Raw genomic sequence first — 24,476 nt, 5'->3', positions numbered from 1 at the left:
GGCGGCGCTGGAGACAGTGGCACAGTGGCACCAATGTTCTATTAATCCACGGAACAGTGGTAGCATGAGCCGTGGCAATGCTTACTCTTCTTCTGCGGTCAAGAAGTTCAGTCTCCTATAACCATGCAATTCTTAACCTCTCTGCCAGTTACCTGAATTGTGTGAGGGTTTGTGATGTCAGCTATTGTACACCAGGGGCAAAACTGAAACCACCTTTTAAGTCTGATATGAAAAGCTTGTGCAGTAACACACTCTGCCACCTAGCCCTAACAAAACTGGCCTTGTATAATCAGGCTCACATTTTTATTGCAGCAATACAGTCTGGCAAAAGAAATAGAAGGTTCTTCAGCCTACACTGTGTTTGTCCCAAGTAATAACGTCATTGAATCTTTTCTCAAGGAGAATGGATCCATCACCCTGGTATGTATTGCTGAGCATAACTGATAGAATTCTTCTGAATGCAGGGGCATGCGACATCAACTATCCTGTCATTCATTTTTATATTAATCCGTCACATTTTATATTTATTCTGTAAGTGCTCTATACAATGAGTCACAAGTAATACATCTGTGGGAAGGGGAGGCTCCATGGTTAGATTCCATATACATTTAGAGGCCTTTTTTGGGTAAATATAACTGGAATTTTCAAAAATGTTAATTGAATGGAATGTAGATTTACACAGGGTTGCCTTTTCTTGCCAGGATGAAAGCCATATTAGGTACCATATTGTGCTGTCTGAGAAGTTAAAGAAGCAGGACTTGCAGAATGGAATCCATAAAGAGACATTGTTAGGATTTTCCTATCAACTAGGATTCTTTCTCAGAGAGAGTCAGGTAAGTTAATGAACAATTGATCATATGATTCATTATATATATATATATATAAAATGTGCAGTTTTGTCACACAACACAATGCCACAGATGTCTCAAGTTTTGAGGAAGCGTGCAATTGGCATGCAGACTGCAGGAATGTCCACCAGAGCTGTTGCCAGAGAATTGAATGTGCATTTATCTACCATAAGCCGCCTCCAACGTCGTTTTAGAGAATTTAGCAGTACCTCCAACCGGCCTCACAACAGACCACATGTAACCACGCCAGCCCAGGACCTCCACATCCGGCTTCTTTACCTGCGGGATTGCACAACCGAAGAATTTCTGCGCAAATTGTCAGAAACCGTCTCAGGGAAGCTCATCTGCGTCCTCATCGTCCTCACCAGGGTCTTGACCTGACTGCAGTTCGGCATCGTAACTGACTTCAGTGGGCAAATGCTCACCTTTGATGGCCACTGGCACGCTGGAGAAGTGTGCTCTTCACGGATGAATCCCGGTTTCAACTGTACCAGGCAGATGGCAGACAGCGTGTTTGGCGTCATGTGGGCCTGCGGTTTGCTGATGTCAATAGAGTGCCCAATGGGGTTACGGTATTGCCATTTTATCGATGGCAATTTGAACGCACAGAGATACCGTGATGAGATCCTGAGGCCCATTGTCGCGCCATTCATCCGCCGCCATCACCTCATGTTTCAGCATGATAATGCACGGCCCCATGTCACAAGGATCTGTACACAATTCCTGGAAGCTGAAAATGTCCCAGTTCTTCCATGGCCTGCATACTCACCAGACGTGTCACCCATTGAGCATATTTGGGATGCTCTGGATCGACGTGTATGACAGCGCGTTCCAGTTCCCGCCAATATCCAGCAACTTTGCACGGCCATATTTTTGTTCAATGTGTGTGTGTGTGTGTGTGTGTGTGTGTATATATATATATATATATACACACACACACACACTGCTGTGCAAAAGTCTTAGATATGTTACATTTTTCTACTCTGATGTATTATGAGCATCAGCAATTTGCTCAAAGCCTCCACTAGCATTTTCTACTGTTATAACAACCTTGACTTGCATAAAGAAGGAAAAACATTGAGTGTAATAGCTCGCATCACTCAATTTTCAAGGTGTGGTATCTGAAGCATAATCAACAAGTACAGAGAAACATCATATGTAGTTGATAAACCCAGGACTGGAAGACACAAAAAGCTGTCTAACAAGGATGAGCAATACTTGAAGATAATATGCTTAAACAATAGAAAGAAGGCACAGACACCGTTGTCCATCAAATCAACTGTATGAAGGTTACTCTTGAAATCAGAACTTAAAGGATGTGTTGCAGTAAAAATACCTCTGTTAAGAAAGGGGAACAAGACTAAAAGGCTAAAATATGCAGAAGAACACAAATTGGAATATGGAACAATGGTCAGAGGTGCTTTGGACTGTTGATGGCTCCTTTTTTTCGGGCTCTAGAGATGGCGATGCTTCTTCCACATATTCTGGAGATGGCACTGCTTCTCATGGGTTGCGGAGACAGCGGGGCATCTCCTTCCTTATCTCTTGCTGTCTGTATCAAAGCTGTCTGCAGCAGTGGCCTTATCAAAACCCTTAACTCGCTTCCTTTCTTTCTTTTTACACACAGAAAAAAAAATGAAATGTCCACATTCCCCATGCTGGAGACCTTTTTCACTGTCTAAGTAGAAATAAAGTACTTGAAAATCACATGCAGTTTCACAAATGTTCACTATATATCCCAAAGATCAGCCTGCTTCCAGTAGCAGTCATAGTTTTGGGTCAATTTCTGCTCTCAGTGAGTCTGTCAAAGCCACCACAGGTGTGGGTGACAAGTCTTTAAAAGTCTGGTACCTGCAAAAATTTAAATCTTGTTAGCAGGGCTTCCATCTGTACATTCTCATTCCCATCATCAGTGGGCAAACTTCAAATAAATTAAACTGTTTTCTATCAAAGAGCCATCCACCTCTGCCGCATACACCTTTCACTCAAAAGGGAAAACAGGTTTTAGGGTCACTCGTGACAGCCCCCAGATGTATGATATTGTTTTGATGGCTTACTTATGACATTTGTGATATGTTCAGTCCTTTTAGCCTAAAATCAATTTTAATGACGTGTTTTTTTTTCCTGCCTCATTCCCCACAGCTTTTTGTAAATGATGCTCAGGTGAACTACACAGATGTTGAGACCAGCAGGGGAGTGATCCACGGGCTGGGGAAAGTGTTGCAGGTCCAGAGAAACAGGTGTGACCAGAAAACCTCCACCAACACGCAGGTACCACTCAGCATCTTTCTGGATTTGTATTCTGGTATAAACACATAGCTGAGGGCACTCATGTAACACAGTAGCCTGAAGACAGTTTTGTCGAAGTTTGTCTGCCTAAATTTATCTTCACTGGGTCATATTTCCAAAGTGTTACTAAAAAGTAAAAAACTCCTTGTAACAGCATAGCATCAGGAATGAGACTCGGAGACCAGAAAACTGCAGTTTAAAGTGCTGAGTGCACGTTTATTAACAAACAAACAAATAAACAGGCACAAGGGCTAAAATAAAAGGTTCAACAAAACAATTTGGCTGTCAGGTTGGACATTCGCCTTCACTGACAAGTTCTCCACAGCACAGCATATAAGGGGGTGCCTGTTAAACCCTCTTTACCCCCTAAGCCGGAGTGACTGTTCCCCTTTTGGAACTCCTCTACAGAGGGTGGCCCCAATGCTGGCAGCGGTGCTAGGCCCATCCAGCGGTGGCGAAGCTGGGAGTGGCGTGGAGCACTCCAGCAGTGGCAGCACAAGCCATGGCACGGGGCATACCCACAGCAGCAGCGCAGGCCACCACAAGGGGTAGCCAGGCAGTGCAGCCTATGGCACAGGGCTCTCTGACAGCACAGCCCATTAAACAATGAAATCAGCAACATGCTAGGACTGATTCTCGGAGTAAAGGATAATGTACAGACTTTCTTTTTTTCTTGAAGGGGAAGTGTGCAGCCTGCCACTTGAAGGCAGATTGCCCTTTAGGGACAGAAGCTGTGGTAAGTTATGTCCAGATTATGTTGTGTTGTGCAACTTACTCCCTGATGTCTTGAAGCATACATCTTGGACTGACTGATAAACTTTTGTTTTTCGTACCACTTTATAACTATTTTTCTTTGTTTTGCTCAATAGGCTGGAAAGAGTACCAACTGTATTAACAGTCGCTACATCTTGGGAACAAGGTTCATGTACTTTGGCTGCAGACCTGTGTGTGTGAACACTATAATTGTAAGTGACCATTGTATTATTCTCTCTACACCACAATGTCATTTACCAATTTTTCTATACAATTTGCTGCAACCCAGTTACCAATCACTACTACTTACTGAGCTTCAAAAGGTAAAGAGCATAGAACTCATGGAAGCAATTTACATTCCCAATCATTAAGAACTGGAAACAATAAGAAAATGTATTGAACTCTTCTGTGTACTATATGACAGAAAGCATGAGCTCTACAACGTATACAACGAATGAGTGATTTAACATAAATTCCAATGAAAAAGTTATGTTATCCATATTGAAACCATGAGATGTTGACTGTAATGGTTTGAAACAGGATTCCCATGTTTGTTTTTCAGAAGAGAGACTGCTGTACTGGTTTCTTTGGGGCGCAGTGTGAGTCGTGCCCAGGGGTAGCAGGCAGGCCCTGCTTTGGAAACGGAGTCTGCCAGGATGGGGTTAATGGAACTGGGGTGTGCAATTGTAAACAGGGCTTTACCGGGACAGCCTGTGAAAACTGCGAAACAGGGAAATATGGACCCAGTTGTGACCAAGGTGCAGCCTTATTCATTCTACACCCAGGGATATGTAAAAGATGGGCGATAATAAAATCATCTCCTCTCTGACCAACATGTGTTAATATTGCTGTGTGCAAATGGCAGCTGTAGTGACTCAATCTGACCACTTCATGACTGTTGTTTTATGTTCTTTCAATTTAATGTGCAGTGTGTGTTGCATTATGAAGATACTTTGTTTATTTTGTAGTTGTTACCAGGGATAAATATAACCTTGAATTTCATAGAACAGAGGGTCACAATACCAGTGTTGGATATTTATTTTGTCTGAGAGAATTTTTTTTTTTTTTTCATAACCCAAATAAATGCAGTACATAAAGGGGGTGATGTAAGGATACACACAAAGTGAATTGCGGGTGCAAAACCCCCATAATCGTGTTTAGCAGTCGTAAAGTTTGATTTTACTGGCCGCTAAAAATGCGGGATCTGGATACTAAGTGGGCACAAACATTATAATGTAATGTAAGGATTTTGCCTTGCGCTTAGGCAATTGCTGACCCTCAAAAAACTTTACACCTCTTCTTACGAAGTGCAAACCATTGTAGAAGCGAGTAACTAAGAGCTGTATATAAGCACACATCTGCAGAGACCTGTCATTGGCTTCAGGATGCTGTGGTTCACTTCCTGATGTGGTGACACTGGCTCTTGTTGAGGAGAAACAGGAACATGTTCAGAGGAGAAGGTCAAGACGAAGAAGACCCTGCATATTCAATCCCAGGGTCACTTTGTTTGGGATGCTGGAAGATGCGGTGCTAAAGCGTTATTGTCTCGCTCCCCAGGTCATCCTTGACTTCATAGCTGAATTGAGGGATGAGCTAGACCCCAGCATCAATCTAGGCACTGTTATCCCTGCACATGTGGAAGTGTTGTGTTCTGTACACTACGCAGCCTCTGGTTCCTTTTGGAACACAGTTGGAATGTCTGGAGGGATAACCCAATCCACCTTTTCCAGAGTGCTAGGCACATTTCTGGATGCCCTGCAACAAAGGTTAGGCCAATACATATCATCCCCTAAGGATACTAGCATAACTGATGTTGGCCGAGGCTTTTCCAAGCAACTCTGTTTCATGCTGAGTGATCTCAGCCATAAGGATTCTCAGCTCCTTCTCAGAAAGCTTTTCTTTTTTGTGCGCCAAGAGGACTTTGCTGCCCTTGTGACATTTTTTTTTGGTTTGTATTTTCGTACTTCACAAAAGCCAAACGGTGTCTACGGCCCTCTGTACTCCTAACTCTGCAAGTGCGGCTGCTAAATAGACCGGTGCTATCATTGAGACCTTCATTATCAAAATTTCTGATTATTATTTGTGCGTGTTGAAAATGGTTTACTGAAATTGATGTATTTTTCTTTGTGTTTTCTTTATATCCCTTCTAGAATGTGCCTGCATTCATGGGCTTTGCAGCGACGGGCCCAGTGGGGACGGAACATGTGAATGTGATGTGGGGTGGAGAGGTGTTACCTGTGACAACAGTAAGAATCAGCCCCTGGCTGCCAATACATGATTCATTCTTATTGTTATATTGTCTCTACTGACACTTGAACTACATGGTATATTGTTTTCACTCCAGGTCTAAGCATTCTAAGATTCTTTTTTTTTTTTTTTTTTTTTTTAGAAATTACGCAAGATATATGCAACAACACCTGCCACACAAGTGCTAAGTATGTTTTTATGTTAAGTATGCACACTCTTTCTTTTATTTAAAAAAATATTGTTGTTATTGGGTGATTGAAAGCAGTACACCTTCAGTTCAGAATAGTACTGTGGGGTGAGGGAGGAAATTACATTTGCTAAGTGTATCAAATGCTTACAGTGTGCTGTGTGGTATGTATAGGGTTTAAGTATATCATCAATTGGAGTGCTTAACTGCTGGTGTGGGGTTGAATAGTGTAGTGGTGAGGCTGGTCAGTTTAGGTAGCAATATGGAATGTATAGGTTTCTTTAATCAATATAGATATTGTAGGGAACTTCACATGTCTTGAATTAAATACTGAAAGCAAAGCTTGTAATTAACAGGATAACGTATCTGAAACTGAATTCCAGTGGTAAGTCATTCCTAAACATTCTCATGTCTTTCCGCTCAGCTGCCTCATCAATTCTGATGGTACTTCTTATTGTAAGTGTGCTGCTGGATTCAAAGGGAACGGCACATCCTGTGCAGGCAAGTACCTGTTGATTTTCAGTATCCTATTTACAGACTCGAGGTTAAACTGCTGTATAAAAATTACAAGAGGGAGCCTGTTTATTTAACATTTTAATTGTGTTCCACAATCTGGATACATTACAAAGATAAGATTTGAAGAAGAAATGTTGTGCTTGTAAGGGTCTACTGGTGTAAACATTCACTTGTCCAGCTAGCTCAAACATCCAACGCATTCTTGAATTAAACAATGTATCGCAAGACTCGAAGGTACAAACCATTTTTACAAGTTCAGGGTCAGGTCTACTCTCCTGGCATGTGGCCAACCAAACCGTTGGGGTCACTAGTGACTTAAAGGGGGAACAGTAATATACAATAGAGGCAGAATTATATAACAAGGTTTATTAGATGCTGTAATGCGTTTTTCTTCTTGCAGCCTTAGATGCCTGTGAAAGCAGTAATGGAGGTTGTTCACCTAACGCACTCTGTAAGAGAACCACCCCAGGGAAACGAGTGTGTGTCTGCAATGCAGGGTACACTGGCGATGGGGTTGTTTGTCTTGGTAGGTATGGTGTGCAATGCAATACAGTCTGTTATACACCTCAAAACTTATACACTACATTGACTATATTGTTATTCTTCCTTATTCATATATAATTCTTGATCCCATATGAACTTGTGTCAGCCAAAGCTAATTTTAGAAAACACTGCTGCACACATGTTTGTATATTAAACAAGATTCATTCAGTAGAACAGCAGTTGGCACAAATGTTGGCATCAAAAAGTTGTTGTACCACAGTATGCTAAAATAACTTTTTAACATTAAAACAGTGATACAACAACATTTTAGTTTGTTTGAATTGCCATACAAAATAGCCATGTACTTTCAGCAGGGAACCACTCTTGAAGATACTTGACCAATTTAGGGTATGCCACAGTTAATAGCATTACTTATTTCTCGTATAAATCCTGACCGAATTTCAATCAGCCCTTATTGACATTTGGATACATTTATCTTACCAAATGTTTGTATATAAATCAGAGATTTTTATTATTATTATTATTATTATTATTATTATTATTATTATTATTATTATTATTATTATTATAGTAGTAGTAGTAGTAGTAGTAGTAGTAGTAGTAGTAGTATTATTATTATTTTATTTCTTAAAGAAATCAACCCTTGTTTGGTTAACAACGGAGGATGCCATTTGAATGCTGAGTGCACCCACACTGGACCAAATCAGGTTAGTGCAAACTGTTTAAACTCATTACAGCTTCACAGTCAGGGTGGTCAAAGAACCTAAGCCTTTTAAATAGCATTGTCTGCTTCTGAATCCAACATGCTCACCAATAGCATGGGTAATTACCATTTTCATCCACAGCATCATGTCTTACACAGAAACACGGTTCTCCATTGAGGCAACTACTGTGACCCTCTTATTATAATTCAGTCATTCTGTTTTCCCATCCCTTATTAAAGTTTACTATGGTATTTTTGCAGTTTTACTGTGCTTTTCCTATGGTTATACTATGCATTTACCACAGTTTACCCTGGTTTGACATGTTTATTCATATGCTTTACCATACCTCATTATTCTTTACAATGTCTTCACTATGCTTTATTAGACTTTGCTATGCTTTTACTATGGTACACTTTTAAAGGGGATTTTAAAAAGCTGCCTACTCTTCTAAAGTCTAATTGTCCCCAGTGTATTATTTGCAGTCTGCCTGCAATTGCATCAGTGGTTATTCTGGAGATGGGATAATGTGTAACTCCATCAACCCCTGTGTTAAGGTAAGTTTTTATTTACATTCTTCCAATATGTTGTATCCTTCTAGTAGGGTTATAGTAACTTGAAAAGGGAACAATTAATCAACTGCTTCTCATTGTCCGACTTACTTTATAGAAAAATGGGGGCTGTAGTGAGTTTGCCATCTGTAACCATACCGGCCCAGCTGAAAGAAACTGCACCTGCAAGTCCGAATACATTGGTGATGGATTCAAATGTAAAGGCACAGTCCACAAGGTACAGCTTCCATCCAAGTTAGGCAGTGGTCAGGGGGAGTAGAGGAGAAGGGATATTCAAGGCTACAAAAACATACAAAAATTATAAAATCCTTTTTTTTTTTTTTTTTTTTTTTTTTTAACTTTATGCTACTGTATACATGTATGACTACAGCTAAAACCCGGAACTGAATAATAAAGTTTGGAGCTGATATTAAACCTGACCTTATTCTGATAAAACAAAATAATACCTTCCTGACCTGTTTTGTACCTGTATTAGCTACACAGGCCTAGGTCATGTTACTGGCTCAAAGCATGTCAGACAGTAGGGGAAGCAGCTGATTGGTTATTGACAGGATAGGTCATTGAAGGGGTGAGGACAATTTTACCCTTCTGGTGAAATGACCAGTAAAGTGCAACACAAGATTTGAGCCCTATGTTAAAAAACAGAAACGAAGCACATAACAGGTGCGGTTTATGAAATAATTCTGTTAGCTACACTCCCTTTCAATGTCCCTAGCTACTGTACTTGAGCCATTGTAATACAGAGCAGTCAACTATGCAGAATCAAAGAACAGCCACCAGAAAATAACCCTACTTTCATGAATCTCAGTACAGTGGCTGGGTTCTAATTAGTAATTGATAAGCATATTATTTTTAAAGGATGCCTCAATTCTACTTTTTTTTATTTTTTTTACAGGAGCTGTCATTGAACCCCATCACCTCTCATTACTTTTTTCAACTACAGGTAGTTCATTTGTTTTATTTCCAATTATGAGATATTACTATGTATGTGTGTACTGGAGAATTTACCCATTTTGTTTGCTTAATGCATAGATAATATTTGGTATTGTACTGTTTTTTTTTTTTTTTTCCAAAACCTTTTTTCTTTTGCACAAAAATGTGTTTTTGTGGGTGTGTGCGTATATAATATATGGGTATATATTATATATATAATATATATATATATATATATATATATATATATATATTATATATGGCGATAGGCAGATACATACATACATGTGTGTGTATAATTTTTTGCATTCACCTAATTTGCACATTATTTTCTCTATTTCAGGCCAATGCAGTGAGAGACCTTGCTGGCCAAGGCCCCTTCACTGTCTTTGTTCCCACCTCACGCGCCTTCAAAAATGAAGCAAATGTGAGTTTATGGGAACAAAGTGAGAATGTCTGTCAGATTTGTCAACCAGTGCGCTATAGGTTTGCCATGTAATCTGTATTTAACTAAAGCGCATGAGAGAAACTTAACATTAAAATGTGGCTAAGTTAGTGGTATTTGTAAGCAATAACACAAGCATGGCAGGGTATGGTGTATTACGCAACTACTGCACACCCTGTCATTTGCCATTGCTGATGTATTTCATACCCCTATTTTTAATTGTATTTTTTGTGCAAGTGCACTGCTACTAATGGCATCTCTGGTTGGACTCTACCCACACTCACATGATAGAAGGCTCCTTAGGTAAGTGGTTACAGTCACAGCTATTTCTTTCTTCTTGTTCTTTCTGTCGTATAGATAAAGCAATGGGGTACTAGAGGATTGATGCCCCAGATTCTCCGCTATCATATGGTGGCTTGCAGTCAGTTGCAACCCAGTGAGCTGAACAAAACCAAGAATGTCACAAGCCTCCAGGGAGAACTCATTACCATCTCCTACTCCCAGGTAACCCAGTCTAAAAAATGAATACCAGTGTAGAATATAGAAACACAATATAAAATGAAATGTATAGACCTTAACATCTAACATTGCACATACAAACCATGTTATAACAATGTGATTCATTTTATTTTCCTGTGCTATGCAGTACTTTACTTAATGTTGGATAATGCATGCTCCAACTGTGTCTAAAATGTATTTTATCGTTGATCAAAGTAAGGGAATTATTTCAAGGTTAAGTCTGAATACTATATTGTACTGTATATCTATTCATAATGCCTGTAGTTACTGAATGCATAAATGCTCTTTTCTCTTCGCAGGATTCCATAGTTTTAAACAATAAAGCCAAGATATTGTCAAGCGACATATTAAGCTCCAATGGCATAATCCATACAATAGACAAAGTGCTGGTTCCTGAGAGCCTGCAAATCATTACTACAGGCGTGTCTGGTTCCAAACTGGTTTGTATTTGTTAGTTCACGTTGTACAGTACTTTGTATGACTAAATAACATTGTTTATATGGCTTTATATATGTAGCTTTTCTGTTCTGTGCGCTACATCTCAGGCTTTGCAGTTTATCTCTATTAGGTTTCTTATTATATTTGTACAAATATTTGAAATCTATTTGACCATTTCATATAAAGTTTTAGTTACTACTGTAGATTAAGCTAAATAAACTGATTCATCTTTGTTTTAAGTGACAAAGGCACCATAGCAGCACTGAAGTTACAATTTTAGCATACCTGTATTTGATTATAAATGTCTTTAATCTGCTTTAACTTCTATCTTTTTGCAGGAAAATCTGACCACAGTCGCAGAACATCAGGGATATTCAACATTCAGTAAACTACTCCAAGTTAGTATCCTTACTGATGTCTATTAAATTTAGTTTATTTTACGAGTGCAAATCATTATGTTGAGGACTATAAAGAAAAAGGTATTTGCCACCAAATGCCAATTTGATATCTTAGATTTAGGAGTGGGGGATTTAAATATCTTTAAAGGCCATCTCTCAGTCTAGAAAATGTTACAAAGGTGTTTTTTTTTGTTTTTTTTTTAAAGCTTTATCGGTGATACATCTAGACCAATGCTGTAATTACAGTCACAGCTTAATCATCTCTTAGTGGGTTTATAAAGAAATATTGATCTGTCTGAAGTCTATGTCTAAACACAGACGTGTTGTAAACTGCAGGGTCTTGATGGTTTTTTGTCCTCTTCTTTCAGGACACTGACATGCTGGGCCTTATAAACAATCCCATCCACCAGCCTGTCACCCTGTTCTGGCCTACAAACAGAGCAATGGCGGCCCTGCCCAAGGATCAGAAAGACTTCCTTTACAGCAAAGAAAACCTAAACAAACTGATTGAATACCTTAAATACCACATTATCAGAGATGGCAATGTAACATTTTATATAAATTACTAATATGTACTGCTTATGCATGCATGTTTGTCTGTCTGTCTGTCTCTACAGTGATGTCCAGAAGAATATACAGTGCTCACTCTTTATAACACTATAGTGGGGAGCCATAGTTACAAGACCGTGATATTTGTGTTCCACCTTATAACGAGTATAAAAGGCCTACTGTAATGGCATCACGACCCTACTGTTATAACCTATTCCATACTATGAGGCGCGTATAAAGGGTGAGCATTGTATGTGGAATATGAGTCAGACAAAGTAAGATTTGGTTTCATGTTAATGTAAACATTTTCACTTTCCTCCTCCTCCATAATACTGAAATCAACATAAGACACATACTTACCTCTCAGCTACAGAGTTTGCACTTTAGTTAAATATTTGTCTGCAATAATTTCAATGGGTTGAGCTGCTAATTCATTACAACTGCTGCTGCAGGTTCTCTCCCTTGGCAAATACCTGGTGGTCAAATCCTATCATTATTTCTTAAAGTTTAAGAACAGAATCCAGAAATCATTTTTTTTTTTTTTTAAACAATTTAATGCATATGCTATTATAATACAGGAACAACTGTAATAATAAAAACTGCAGTTTAGCAGTGTTACTATCATTCTGCATTTCTGTTTAAACAGATTTTAGCCTCAGACCTTCCCAATTCAGAAGCACTGAAGACCCTTCAGGGATCAGACCTACGTGTTAACTGTGGAGATGAAGACAATATTGTAAGTTGCAAATGACAGAATCTGATGTATTCATTTCACTTACTCACTATTGCAATGTAGAATGGAAATGTATTGGTAATGTTAAACCAGTTTGCTGGAGATGACTTTGGCTTAAGTAGAGTTGCTTAGGTAACAGGTTTAAAATGATTGGAAAGAAAACCATGTGCAGAAATGTATTGAAAAGGAAATAGGGTAGGATGGTTAGTGGTTGATTGTACTTGAATAAAGTAGCAGCTGAATGGCTAATTTCTATTGACAATTAGTAAGATAACAAAAACAGACTGTACTCACGTATATTCTGGGCCTACTATGATATAAATACCAGGCCTGGAGGCGACGCAAACAGAGAAACTCCAGTACCTCCAGGCATCGTGGACCATCAGTGTAGCCTCCGAGGCTATCTCTAGCATAACAAAGTAATTAATTCCATGTTTACCTTAATTCATAAACCTTACAAAAAAGTGAAAAATATTTATTAAATAGTTATAATATTTATAAAGTTTATCATTACCCAACGGAACCTGTAGAGGGATGCAAAAAAGCATATTACCAATTACATACCCCTACGTGTTGAGACAAACATCATTTTTTCATGTGTACCTTACTAAATATAATTTAGACTAAACAAAATAAAATAAGGAAGCCTTTTTCAACCATCAGTACTACATCAAAATGAACCTTTTATCATTTAACTGTTTTTTAATGATGCTGAATTGTCTCTAAATACATTTAAAACAATGTTTGCTCATATTTTTTATTACCAGTACAATGTATTGTATTATTCTTTTATAGGGAGCACTCTTCCTAAACAACAGAAAATGTAGGATCGTTCAGAGACAGCTGGAGTTCAGTGGTGGGATTGCTCATGGCATTGACTGCATGCTAACACCCCCTAGTGTTGGAGGCCGGTGTGACGTGCTAGATGCTGTTGAGATAATGGTCAGTGTTCCCAATGTCTTCGAGAAAGCTACAAAACATCTAAATTGGGTAGTGCTCTAAGCTATAGATAACATTATTATCCATTTTATGTGGAGCATACTTGTCCAGTAATAATGGTCACAAATTCATAATTAATTTCAACTGAATACCACAGGAATAACACCTGCATATTTTACGCACTTCCTCTGGGTTCTGAAATAATTCATTTTTAATTGAGCCCTGTTAATTCACGTGGATTTAATTATCCATATTAATTCCATGTTTCTTTGTAACAAAAGATGTTATAGATAAAATGGCTATCAATTTCTGGTGTGGCAAACTATCTCCATGTAACCATCATGGTGTGAAAAATGCATAGTGACTATAGAGCTACAAAATCCAGGGCTGAATTCATGAATGTTAATGAATGAAACCACTGACCATTTTAGAAAATCTAATTACATTATTTTCCATACTAGGGGGATTGTGGCCCGTGTTATAAAGTGCCACCTTGCCCCGCAGGGAGCAAACCACAGGTAAGCTACCAGAACCTTTTTTGATGTATCCTTTTAAAGTATATGTATCTTAATAACAAATTACAGTAGGTCAGACTCTTAGGATGGAAACCAAATTAGATGAAAAACATCTGGTTCTGTTATTTGAGGCTATCCTGGTATGCAAAAAATACAAATTGGGAGAATTCTAATTGCCATCACAATCAGTTAACTTGATTTGTCTTTGATTGGTATGGATTGTATGCATTCTAGTGTTTTGCCATTTCATTGGCTTTACACATTTTACTGATGGATGGTGGTTCTTACAGCGTGTTTGTTTTATCACTGTAACAGTAGATGTTTTTTTTTTTTTATCTGAGCAAAAATACTGCACTAATAATTATAATGTGGACACTTCTCTCAACATTTCACTGCACAGAAAACAACAAAGAACTGTGTCTACTCCCCACTCTTCAAGAAGAGTTTTGATGGGTGCCAGCAGATATGCTCATTCGTCATCTGGAGGTTCAAATGCTGCCCTGGCTACTTCGGCATTGACTGCCAAGGTGATAGATTTTATTTATATAATTTGCTTGAATATGGTTTCAAAGGAACCTGAGCTACACTTACCTGAAAGATGTGCTAAAGACAATAAGACATCACATGTATCTTTTTACTGTTGAGGAATTCTACTGTCTGACTTCATTTTTTAAACCAAAAAAAATAAATTAATGAACTTGTAATTTACGAGTACTAGTAAATAAATAATCCAAACACATCATCATCAAGCAGCATTATAATTATTTTAGAAAATATGCATGTAGGAATCCATGTGATATTAAGTGATACCGTTTTGTCTCGAGTAGCCTGCCCTGGGGGCCCTGAAGCCCCCTGCAACAGCCATGGAAGGTGTGATGAGGGGAAGGAAGGAAGAGGAGCATGCACCTGCAACACAGGCTTCTACGGCGTGGCCTGTGAACTCTGTGCCCCAGGGCGATATGGACCGAACTGTCAAGGTAATATTTATCAGTAATTGTGCCTCACCTTAAAAATGTGTGAAATTAGAAAACAGTAATAAAAAATAAATAAATAGTGCGTATACAGTACAATTAACTGTCAATACGGCAAAAGCTTATGGGGAAATGTCACAAGGCTGGCTGAGTGGTGATGTCACACCCGGAACAATAACACACAAGACAGACATAGATAAACAGACAGAAAATAAAAAGGTTGTAACAAAACACTGACACCAAAACAGGGCACGGCACTTGCGGCCAAAATAAATAGACAAACAAAACTCACTAACAGCAAAACAAGCGGACGAACATTAAACAAACAAGTACCGTGCTGGCCTTCCAGCACAACTTAACAATTGCTATTTCTCTCTTACAATATTTTAACTCTCTAATCATGAACACATAACCCTCAGTGAGTGAAAACATGCTGCTTTTATGCAGCTGTACCGAGACTCTATTGCTAATCAAGCATTCAGTTGGAGTCTCGGTACAACCGTACGTGAATCAATCTAGTGAATTTCCTGTGCTCACATATGATTACATTTTACCTGCACGTGAAGTGCTGTGCAGTCCTTGTGCCTACATACAAATATACATTTTAGACCCACTCATGTTACACAGACCCATGTATATCCCGCGTACCAATGACTATACATCAACATTAACATACAACATAAAACACAAACAAATAGCACAGAGGCGGGGCACTTTGCCACAGGAAACAATCCTTGGCACAGTACAGTTGAGGATATTGTGCAGTCGTGTGTAAATGCAGAATTGGTTTACAGTTTAACTGATGCTGCTTGACCCTGTAGTTTACATTATTAGTTGTGTTTCTTTCCTAGTCTGTAACTGTACAGAACATGGAACGTGTGATGAAGGGAACAAAGGAACTGGGGCATGTTTCTGTGAGAAGGGATGGACAGGACCACTCTGTGAAACCCAGCTAGGTGAAGAGCAGTTCAGAATGCTGTATGCCTGCTGAATAATCCATCTGAAAAACTTAAAATATACTGCACATGCATTTGATTATCTTTCAGATATCTTCAGAATTAACAAAAATAAGAAATTATTATTATTATTATTATTATTATTATTATTATTATTATTATTATTATTATTATTATTGATAGTCCTGATATTTTCTTCATTTTCTGTTTTATTGCTAGATTTCTGTGATCGTATCACTTTACTCAATCCCATAAATGATTGCTTATGCTAAACTGATGTCTGGCTCTGTTTCTCAGCTGTGACCCCAGTTTGCTCCCCATCCTGTTCCAACTCTGCTGTGTGCAAGGGGAACAATACCTGTGAGTGCAGGCCGTTGTACGAGGGAGATGGAAGAACATGCACAGGTTGGTCCAACTCAGGTGGAGACTTAAATGGAATGAGCTGCAGTGTACTCATGTAGTTCATTGGTTCAAGTTGAAATGAAATGCTGTATGCTGTACTGGTATTTCATTTTACGACATGCTAACATGCAACTTCATAGCAAATTCCTAATTATTTTTGTATACAGCTAGTTTTCTAGACCTTTTTTTCACTTTGACTCTGGTCCATTTTTTTACCATCATGTGATTGTTTTATTTCCTGTGCTCTTGAAATTATGGCCCCACCTCACCTGAGCTTCGCTTTCCGTGCTACACGTTAGTCTTTTGTGGGGTCCTAATTCCTTGCTGTGCAGGAAGGGAATATGTAGTGTGGTGTCAGGTTAAATGGACTTTACTTTAGTGAAAATAAATTCAGAAAAACAAAACAGAAGAATGATAAGAGATTTTCCTAAAGTTGTCCTGCCAATGAGAGGTAATACGTGTTTATTAATGCTTGGTTGGTACTCTTTTAAACTGTGAACAATCAAAGCCTGCTGATTTCTGGGAGTTCTGAGCACTGTTCTTTTATCTGTAGTTGTGAACCTGTGCCAGCAGCAGAATGGCAGGTGTGCCAAGGAGGCACACTGCACCCAGAAGGGGGTGACTGTGACCTGTAGCTGTCCCAAGGGGTACTCCGGTGATGGGTATACTTGTGTAGCTATCGACCCCTGCGTTACCGACAACGGGGAGTGCCACGAACATGCCACCTGTACCATGACAGGCCCGGTAGGTGACCGAGATGTCAGCAAAAAAGAGGGCAACTGCTACCATTTGGGACAGCTCATTTTTTCTAATTAAAGATATAAAAAAAAAACTAATCCTGGAGGTTCAGATGCTTACAATCACTTTAAAGTGGTTCTGTCAAAACTGCATATTTGAGTGCTATGTAGCCGATAACAAGGTGAAAACATGTAAGATTTATGGAACTATTTTATTTATTTACTTACTTAATTGTTGCCAGTTATTTTCTCCCAATTTGAAATGCCCAATTATTATTTCACCGTACTGAGTTCACTGCTACCCCCCTGTGCTGACTTGGGAGTGGCGAAGATGAACACATGCTGTCCTCTTCTTTACACACTGCGGATTCACCATGCAGCCACCTCAGAGCTACAGCGTTGGAGGACAGCACAGCTCTGAGTAGCTTACAGGCATGCCCGCAGGTGGCCGGCCAGACTACAGGGGTCGCTGGTGCGCAGTGAGCTGAGGACACCCTGGCCGACCTAAACCATCCTGCACTCACGCAGAGTGCCTTTACTGGATGCGCCACTTATGGAACTATTTTGTTAGCTACAATTCAATTAATGTTACAGTTGAATAGCAAAGTAAAATGTAGTGAAAAGCATGGTGAATCATAAACTGGCACTGTAAACACACAGTTTGGTTTGCATCTAATATATAAGAAAGCTGAAGCAGACTGCAGCGGGTTATTATTATTAGGAAAAAGCAACAGTGTCTTCATTATAAATTTAAAGAAGTAGAGGATTGATGTTGAATGTGCCGATGTGGTCTGTGAAACAGAACAAGAGAGTGTGTGAGTGCAAGAGCGGCTACATCGGGGACGGGGAAGACTGCGCAGTGAAAGAGCTACCCATCAACCGCTGTGCACAGAACAACGGGCAGTGCCACACTGATGCCATCTGCACTGATCTACACTTTGAAGGTAGGAAACTCAAGTAGGGTCAGATAGTCACCCAGCTACTGACTACATGCTGAACAGCTGCTTTCTAGAGCACTTTTGGGGTTTGCGTTTCTTTTTTACTGGTTTGTACATAGCTTCTGTATTCTATTAGAAATGGTTTATTGGTGTTTTATTGAATTAAGTATGATCACGATACTCAAATCTATGTTCTAGGCTATGTCAACATGTACATTTAAATAACAATAATATAACATTTCTATAAGACAAATTTATGTGGCAAACTTACTAATTTCACACGAATAACAAAAATGTCTAAGTTCATTATGATTGTCAACTCCCTATGACAGCGACAGTGCCTGCTAAACGTGTCTTCTCATTGCAGACAGCACCGTGGGAGTTTTCCTTCTCCGCTCCCCTCAAGGCCAGTACAAACTTGTGTATGAAGCAGCCCAGGAAGGCTGCAGGCAAGAGGGGGCAACAATCGCCACATACAATCAGCTCTCCTACGCTCAACAGGTTTAGTATACTTTATCCATATCTTTCACATATGAAAGTATAGCAGCATTGAAGTGATTAAACATCACTCGAAGGACTGTCATAGACTTCACAGATTAAACACCTTAAGCAAACTACAGAGTCATATATTATTTCTCAGGATAGCACCTCCCCCTAGGTTTTAATGTTCCACCTCAATTAACTACAGTACTAAAAACAAAAATTTCCACCTTACCATTCTAAGATCTATAACTGTTGTTTTTTCTTTACCTCTCTAGGCTGGATTCCACATGTGTGCAGCAGGTTGGCTGGCAGCCGAGCGGGTGGCTTACCCGACTGCCTACTCCAACCCCAAATGTGGCTTCGGCCAGGTGGGGATCGTGGACTACAAAGTTCGGTCCAACCTTAGCGAAACCTGGGATGCGTATTGCTACCGAATGAAGAGTGAGAAATGGGGTGGGGGGGGGGGGGGGGGGGGGGGGGGGTTGCTAATAAAGGGGTAGTAGACATCAGTAGGGTCTTGCTTCAGTAGAGTGAGCTGAAAGCTATGAAAACTAAATCTTGGAATAATGTAGCAAATGAGTTCCAGGTTCCAATTTGGTCACATATTATTATGTGATCCCCGATGATTTGGCCACACTAGTGCCATATTAAGGATGCAAGTGCTCTGGGGCCTGATCCCATGCCACATTGAAACACGGTTCCACTGTTCTGTAACCATATGGCATATATTTTTTTTTTTTATTTAGTAAGGTGAGAAGATCATGTTACAATGAAACTTCTTTATAATTTATTGTTAGAATATTGCATATCCCTTAAATTGGAATATACAGTTGTAGTCAAAAGTTTACATACCCTAATGGAAATGTATAATTTCTAGAAATTTAGGAATATATAGGATATAGGAATATTTGTAGCAAAGGTTTTGCCTTTGTGGATGAAGAAAACAAGTTACAAGAAATAACTTTTTTGCAAAACTCCAAAAATGCTACTTCAAAAGTGTTCATACCCTGACAATGAAAATTAAATTAATAGCTATTTGAGAAACCTTTAGCAATAATAACTTTTAAACGATTAGGATACTTGTCCACGAGATGTTGGCATGATTCTTTAGTGATTTTTGACCATTGTTCAGTGCAGAATTGTTCCAGTTCATTCAAATTCCGAGGACTTCTCTTGGGCACAGCCTTTTTCAACTCATACCAAAGACTCTCAATTGGATTTAGATCAGGACTTTGACTAGGTCATTCCAGAATGTTGATTTTAGTTCTTCTTTAACCATTCTGAAGTAGATTTTGATGTATGCTTTGGATCGTTGTTGTGCTGGAACATCCAGTTGCGCTTTAAACTGAGTTTTGTAGCGGAGGGCTTCAGATTGGTCGATATCGTTTGGTGTGCTATCGAATCCATTTTACCATGTATTGGAAAAATATTTCCTGTGCCATTAGGGGAATAACAGCCCCATAGAAGGACATTACCATCTCCATGCTGGACAGTAGGTACAGTGTTTTTTTCTTTGTACGCTTCTCTTTGACTTTCTCCAAATGTAATGACTATCAGCATGACCAAATAGCTTGATTTTTTTTCATCACTCCACAAAACCTTTGACCTGAACTCATATCCATCATTCAATTGCCGTTTTGTAAACTTTAAGCAATTGTCCTTGTGACATTTTCCTAAGAGTGGCTTTTTCCTTGGCCTGCGACCATTGAGACCTTCTCCATGCAATACTCAATCTATGGTTGAAATGGAAACTCCAGTTCCACTTCCAGCCAATTCACTTGGAATATCTTTGGCAGTCAATCTCGGATTGTCATTAACCTTCCTCACAATTCTTCTACTTGTTCTTGGTGAAAGAACCTTCTTCCAGACCGAGGGAGTTTTGTGACAGTACCATGAGTCTTCTACTACTTGATAATAGAAACAATAGTTGAAATTGGGATACTAAAATGCTTGGAAATCCTTCTCCAGCTTTATGACAATAAATCATTTTCTGCCTAGCTCTTTATTTTTTCCCATATTGACCTATCGGTAATGACAGCAATCATCCTATGCCTAACCCTTTTATACTCTCTGAGAATGCTCACCTATAAGCCAGCATTTTCTAAACTTTTTCTAGAATTAGGTCTGTATTATCATATTGAAAGTTCTAGCATCTTGTAGACAATACTATCATAGCATTAAATGGGTATACATACTTTTGAATTAGCATGTTTTAAAAAGTTTTTTTGCAAAAAGAAAATGCTTAAATAAATAACTGTAGACATTTTTTTTTTCCTCATCCACAAAAGCAAAACTTTTGCTACAAAAGATTTTTTCCTAAAATTCTTTGTTTTTCAAGAAATTTCTGAAAATTATAAATTTCCATTAGGATATGTAAACTACAACTGTATAACTTAAATAAAGGGGTGTTTTCAACACAACTTAATAAAGGCATCACCTTTGTCTTGTGGAGGTGTTCTAATATAGCTCTCTAGAGTGCACTGCTGTCCTGACCATGTGTTTCTGTCTCGTCCACAGATGTGCAGTGTGCTTGTAAGCCTGGCTACATAGGTGATGGCTACTCCTGCAGTGGGAATCTTCTTCAAGTCCTAACAGCGAACCTCATTTTCTCCAATTTCCTGAGTGTAAGTATCTGTAGCAGGTATGAGGCTGTTCCTTTATTAAAAAATAGAAGAAAATAAAGCTTGACAGGGCTTAAAGGGCTGCCAGTTATCTAAGTTGATTTGATATACACCCACCCCTCATTATACTGCCCCTCGCTATACTGCGGATTCAGATATCGCAGTCCTGGAGTTGGCTCCCCATTTTTACAGTCTTAACTGCGCATGCTTTAGCTGCAATAAACATAGGCAATTTCACTCAGAATTACTGTTAGTTTTATTTTGTACTGCACATCACAATCAAAAATATACAAAACAATTAAAAACAAAGCATTCATATTATACTGTTTTATACATACGCATTGCACAATAAGACAAAGCAAATTAAATATCTATGTTGAAGCTGTTTTTATTTTAACCAACGAGGTGTTCACTTGTGGCAGCAGTGCACTAGCAAAAGACCTGGGCAGTGACGACAGCTCCCTAGCAACAAGCCTCCTGTGTTGGGAATGGATTCTTTCAATGCAGTGGGTTTGTGTATTTGAGAAAGGAGAAGAAGACTCATGAAATTAATTGGAGACTAAAGTTGATAAGAAGCAATTAACCTCCGCAGTACGAATTAATACAGTGTGCTGCTTTTTATATAAAAAATGAGAAAACGCGGGTTGCGTAGAGGATTTATACTGGACCCTGAAACCCCCGATAAAACAAGGCGGTGATTGTAAAATATTTACTTTTTAGCCTAATTGTTTTTCTATGGGTCTCTCGCTATGTCGCGGCCCTCGATATATAGCAGATTTATACAGGACCCTGACACCCATGATATATCGAGTGGGTGCTGTACATTACAAGCTGATAATCGGAGCTCAGAGATTCCAGTGGACTTTCTGACCTCTCTGACTGTCAGCGGGGTAAAATCAGCATGTATCTTATTTCCCAGTACTGTATTTTAATACAATATATAGCTATAAAAAAAGTACAGCTAATATAATGTGACATCATTTCCAACTGATACAAATGGTCAGATACAAAGAAATTTCAGATGGCTATATCACATCAATACCAAGGTCTATTATGTATTATATTATGCACTGCACATGTAGAGTGACAGCTCTCCTCTTATGTGTATACTCTATTGCATTTGTTACTGTAAAAGTCAGGGAGTTAAGATATATGGTCAACTCAATGCGATCACCATAACGGTTCACAGTCACATATTCTCTAATTCAGCAAATTCTGACGTACTCCAACAACTCGCGGCATGGAGAAGAATTTGTAAACTGCCTCAGCAACCTGACGATCCAGGCTACCCTCTTTGTGCCTGACAACAGTGTACTGAATGAGAACGAGGTGAGTGACCAAGTCAGGATGAAAAACAAGCATCATTTTCATCAGAATTAACAACTGCAGTGTTTGAAGTATGTTGTGCTATAAATAGGCACCAGACACCACAGGATCATGTTTTTCTATTTTCTGTGAACAGACGCTCTCTGAACAGGATATTGAGTACCATCTCTCTGATGGCAATGCCATCTATTTTGGGGATCTCACTAATGGAAGCAAGATCCCTACTCGGCTTGGACACAGTCTCCTTATTTCAGGCTTCACTGACCTTCAGAACACAAGCTTGAATGTAAGTTCAGCACCGTAACGGAGGTTCTGATAAAAACTGCTTATAAATGTTTAGTCTCACACCTATTATGTTATACAGGGGATTGTTTCATCTTGCTATTGAAACATGCTTGTAAATACCTTATTAAAATCATCATTATCAGTAACCTTTTCATTATCAATTTAATAATTGAGTAACTTATTTGCAATGATTCCGGCATGTATGTCCTATGGATAGTTACATTTATCAAATTTAACCTCTGACATTTTTGTCCTGAGCATTACTAAGAATAAATCACTATATTCTAAAAGTTGAAACTATACAGATTTGTGACTTTTTTTGTTTAGTCCAACTTCTATCCTTTGTTTCCTAGAGCACCACCAGGTATGTAAATGACCGATACATAACAGACTGGGATATACTGGCCGCAAATGGAATAATCCACGTCATCCAGGAACCATTACGAGCCCCACCTCCAAAGCCTGCAGTAAGTAGTTTAGTGGGGAGCAGTATGCTAATACTAGAGATCCTGGTGCTAAAGTGATCAGAGGGGATGTACAGGAGACAGCGTAATCATCACAAATGCACACTGTATTTTCATTTTATCATCCCAGTATTGGAAAGTGGTCCTCTGGAATTGAGCAGACTCAAAACACTCGTATACATGAGAATGACGAAAGGGCCTGTTTGGGACTGTACATTAACCTTAGTAAGCTTTTATACAGGGCTACCCTTTTTAAAATGTGTGTTGTGTGATTACCTCCTCTCCCTGTATGAATTTTCAGTGCTGTTTGTTGTCCTTTCAGCTCCATGCATCTCACAAAGCCGGAATCAGTGTGGGGCTCTTCCTGACAGTGGTACTGATAGGGCTGGTCGGGTTTGCGGCCTACCACTACTACTCACGCAGAAGCAGGCCCTTCCAATTCCACTACTTCAAGGTAGGAGATTTATCAGCTATTGACTCTTTCAGCACCAAGTAACTTTATACAAATACTGCCATAAATAAAATAAAAAATAGTTTGCCCTTCAATATCTTATACAGTGCCTGTAGAAAGTCTACACCCCCTTTCAAAATGTTCACCTTTTGTTGCCTTATAGCCTGAAATTAAAATGCATTAAAATAGTTTTGTGGGTTTTTTTTTATTTACCTACACATCCTGCCCCACAACTTCCAAGTGAAAAAAATATTCTAGAAATTTGCAGAAAATTAATTAAAAAAAAAAAAAAATGAAATAGCTTGGTTGGATAAGTGTCCAGCCCCCTTGTAATAGAAATCCTAAATTAGCTCAAGTGTAACCAATCACCTTCAAAATCACACACCAAGTTACGTGGCCTCCACCAGTGTTAAATTGTAGTGATTCACATGATTTCAGGATAAATTCAGCAGTTCCTGTAGGTTCCCTCTGTTGAGTAGTGCATTTCAAAGCAAAGACTCAACCATAAGCACCAAGGATCTTTCAAAAGAACTCTGGGACAAAGTTGTTGAAAGGCACAGATCAGGGGATGGGTATAAAAAAATATCAAAGGCCTTGAATATCCCTTGGAGCATGGTCAAGACGATTATTAAGATGTAGAAGGTGTATGCTACCACCAAGACCCTGCCTAGATCAGGCTGTCCTACCAAACTGGATGACTGAGCAAGAAAGAGACTTCTAAGAGGCTACCAAGAGCAACTTTGCAAGAACTACATA

General features: G+C 39.0%; 1 protein-coding gene across 2 annotated transcripts in view; it reads left to right on the top strand.

The window, feature by feature from the left end:
* Positions 1 to 24,476, top strand: part of LOC121318481 (stabilin-2-like) — a 52,522-nt gene that overhangs the window by 24,167 nt on the left and 3,879 nt on the right. Inside the window, exons 33-67 of one of the 2 annotated variants that reach the window (XM_041255202.1) lie at positions 313 to 420; positions 702 to 833; positions 2,991 to 3,119; positions 3,817 to 3,873; positions 4,007 to 4,102; positions 4,453 to 4,648; positions 6,041 to 6,136; positions 6,280 to 6,325; positions 6,749 to 6,825; positions 7,241 to 7,366; positions 7,978 to 8,051; positions 8,531 to 8,602; positions 8,715 to 8,834; positions 9,513 to 9,560; positions 9,894 to 9,977; positions 10,353 to 10,499; positions 10,814 to 10,954; positions 11,291 to 11,350; positions 11,719 to 11,895; positions 12,546 to 12,635; positions 13,428 to 13,574; positions 14,033 to 14,089; positions 14,487 to 14,613; positions 14,914 to 15,063; positions 15,909 to 16,013; positions 16,311 to 16,418; positions 16,969 to 17,159; positions 17,955 to 18,096; positions 18,458 to 18,591; positions 18,849 to 19,014; positions 21,091 to 21,197; positions 22,404 to 22,523; positions 22,657 to 22,806; positions 23,159 to 23,272; positions 23,592 to 23,723. In XM_041255202.1, the coding sequence (XP_041111136.1) occupies positions 313 to 420; positions 702 to 833; positions 2,991 to 3,119; positions 3,817 to 3,873; positions 4,007 to 4,102; positions 4,453 to 4,648; positions 6,041 to 6,136; positions 6,280 to 6,325; positions 6,749 to 6,825; positions 7,241 to 7,366; positions 7,978 to 8,051; positions 8,531 to 8,602; positions 8,715 to 8,834; positions 9,513 to 9,560; positions 9,894 to 9,977; positions 10,353 to 10,499; positions 10,814 to 10,954; positions 11,291 to 11,350; positions 11,719 to 11,895; positions 12,546 to 12,635; positions 13,428 to 13,574; positions 14,033 to 14,089; positions 14,487 to 14,613; positions 14,914 to 15,063; positions 15,909 to 16,013; positions 16,311 to 16,418; positions 16,969 to 17,159; positions 17,955 to 18,096; positions 18,458 to 18,591; positions 18,849 to 19,014; positions 21,091 to 21,197; positions 22,404 to 22,523; positions 22,657 to 22,806; positions 23,159 to 23,272; positions 23,592 to 23,723 (4,026 nt within the window). Of the gene's footprint in view, positions 1 to 312; positions 421 to 701; positions 834 to 2,990; positions 3,120 to 3,816; positions 3,874 to 4,006; positions 4,103 to 4,452; positions 4,649 to 6,040; positions 6,137 to 6,279; positions 6,326 to 6,748; positions 6,826 to 7,240; positions 7,367 to 7,977; positions 8,052 to 8,530; positions 8,603 to 8,714; positions 8,835 to 9,512; positions 9,561 to 9,893; positions 9,978 to 10,352; positions 10,500 to 10,813; positions 10,955 to 11,290; positions 11,351 to 11,718; positions 11,896 to 12,545; positions 12,636 to 13,427; positions 13,575 to 14,032; positions 14,090 to 14,486; positions 14,614 to 14,913; positions 15,064 to 15,908; positions 16,014 to 16,310; positions 16,419 to 16,968; positions 17,160 to 17,954; positions 18,097 to 18,457; positions 18,592 to 18,848; positions 19,015 to 21,090; positions 21,198 to 22,403; positions 22,524 to 22,656; positions 22,807 to 23,158; positions 23,273 to 23,591; positions 23,724 to 24,476 lie in introns of those variants that run through there. The other variant, XR_005950614.1, reaches the window with a different exon arrangement.

This window comes from Polyodon spathula, chromosome 7 (genome assembly GCF_017654505.1).
Source record: "Polyodon spathula isolate WHYD16114869_AA chromosome 7, ASM1765450v1, whole genome shotgun sequence".
Taxonomy (NCBI): Eukaryota; Metazoa; Chordata; class Actinopteri; order Acipenseriformes; family Polyodontidae; genus Polyodon; species Polyodon spathula.
The sequence above is the reverse complement of the archived record's forward strand: the minus strand, read 5'-3'. Positions and strand labels throughout refer to the sequence as shown.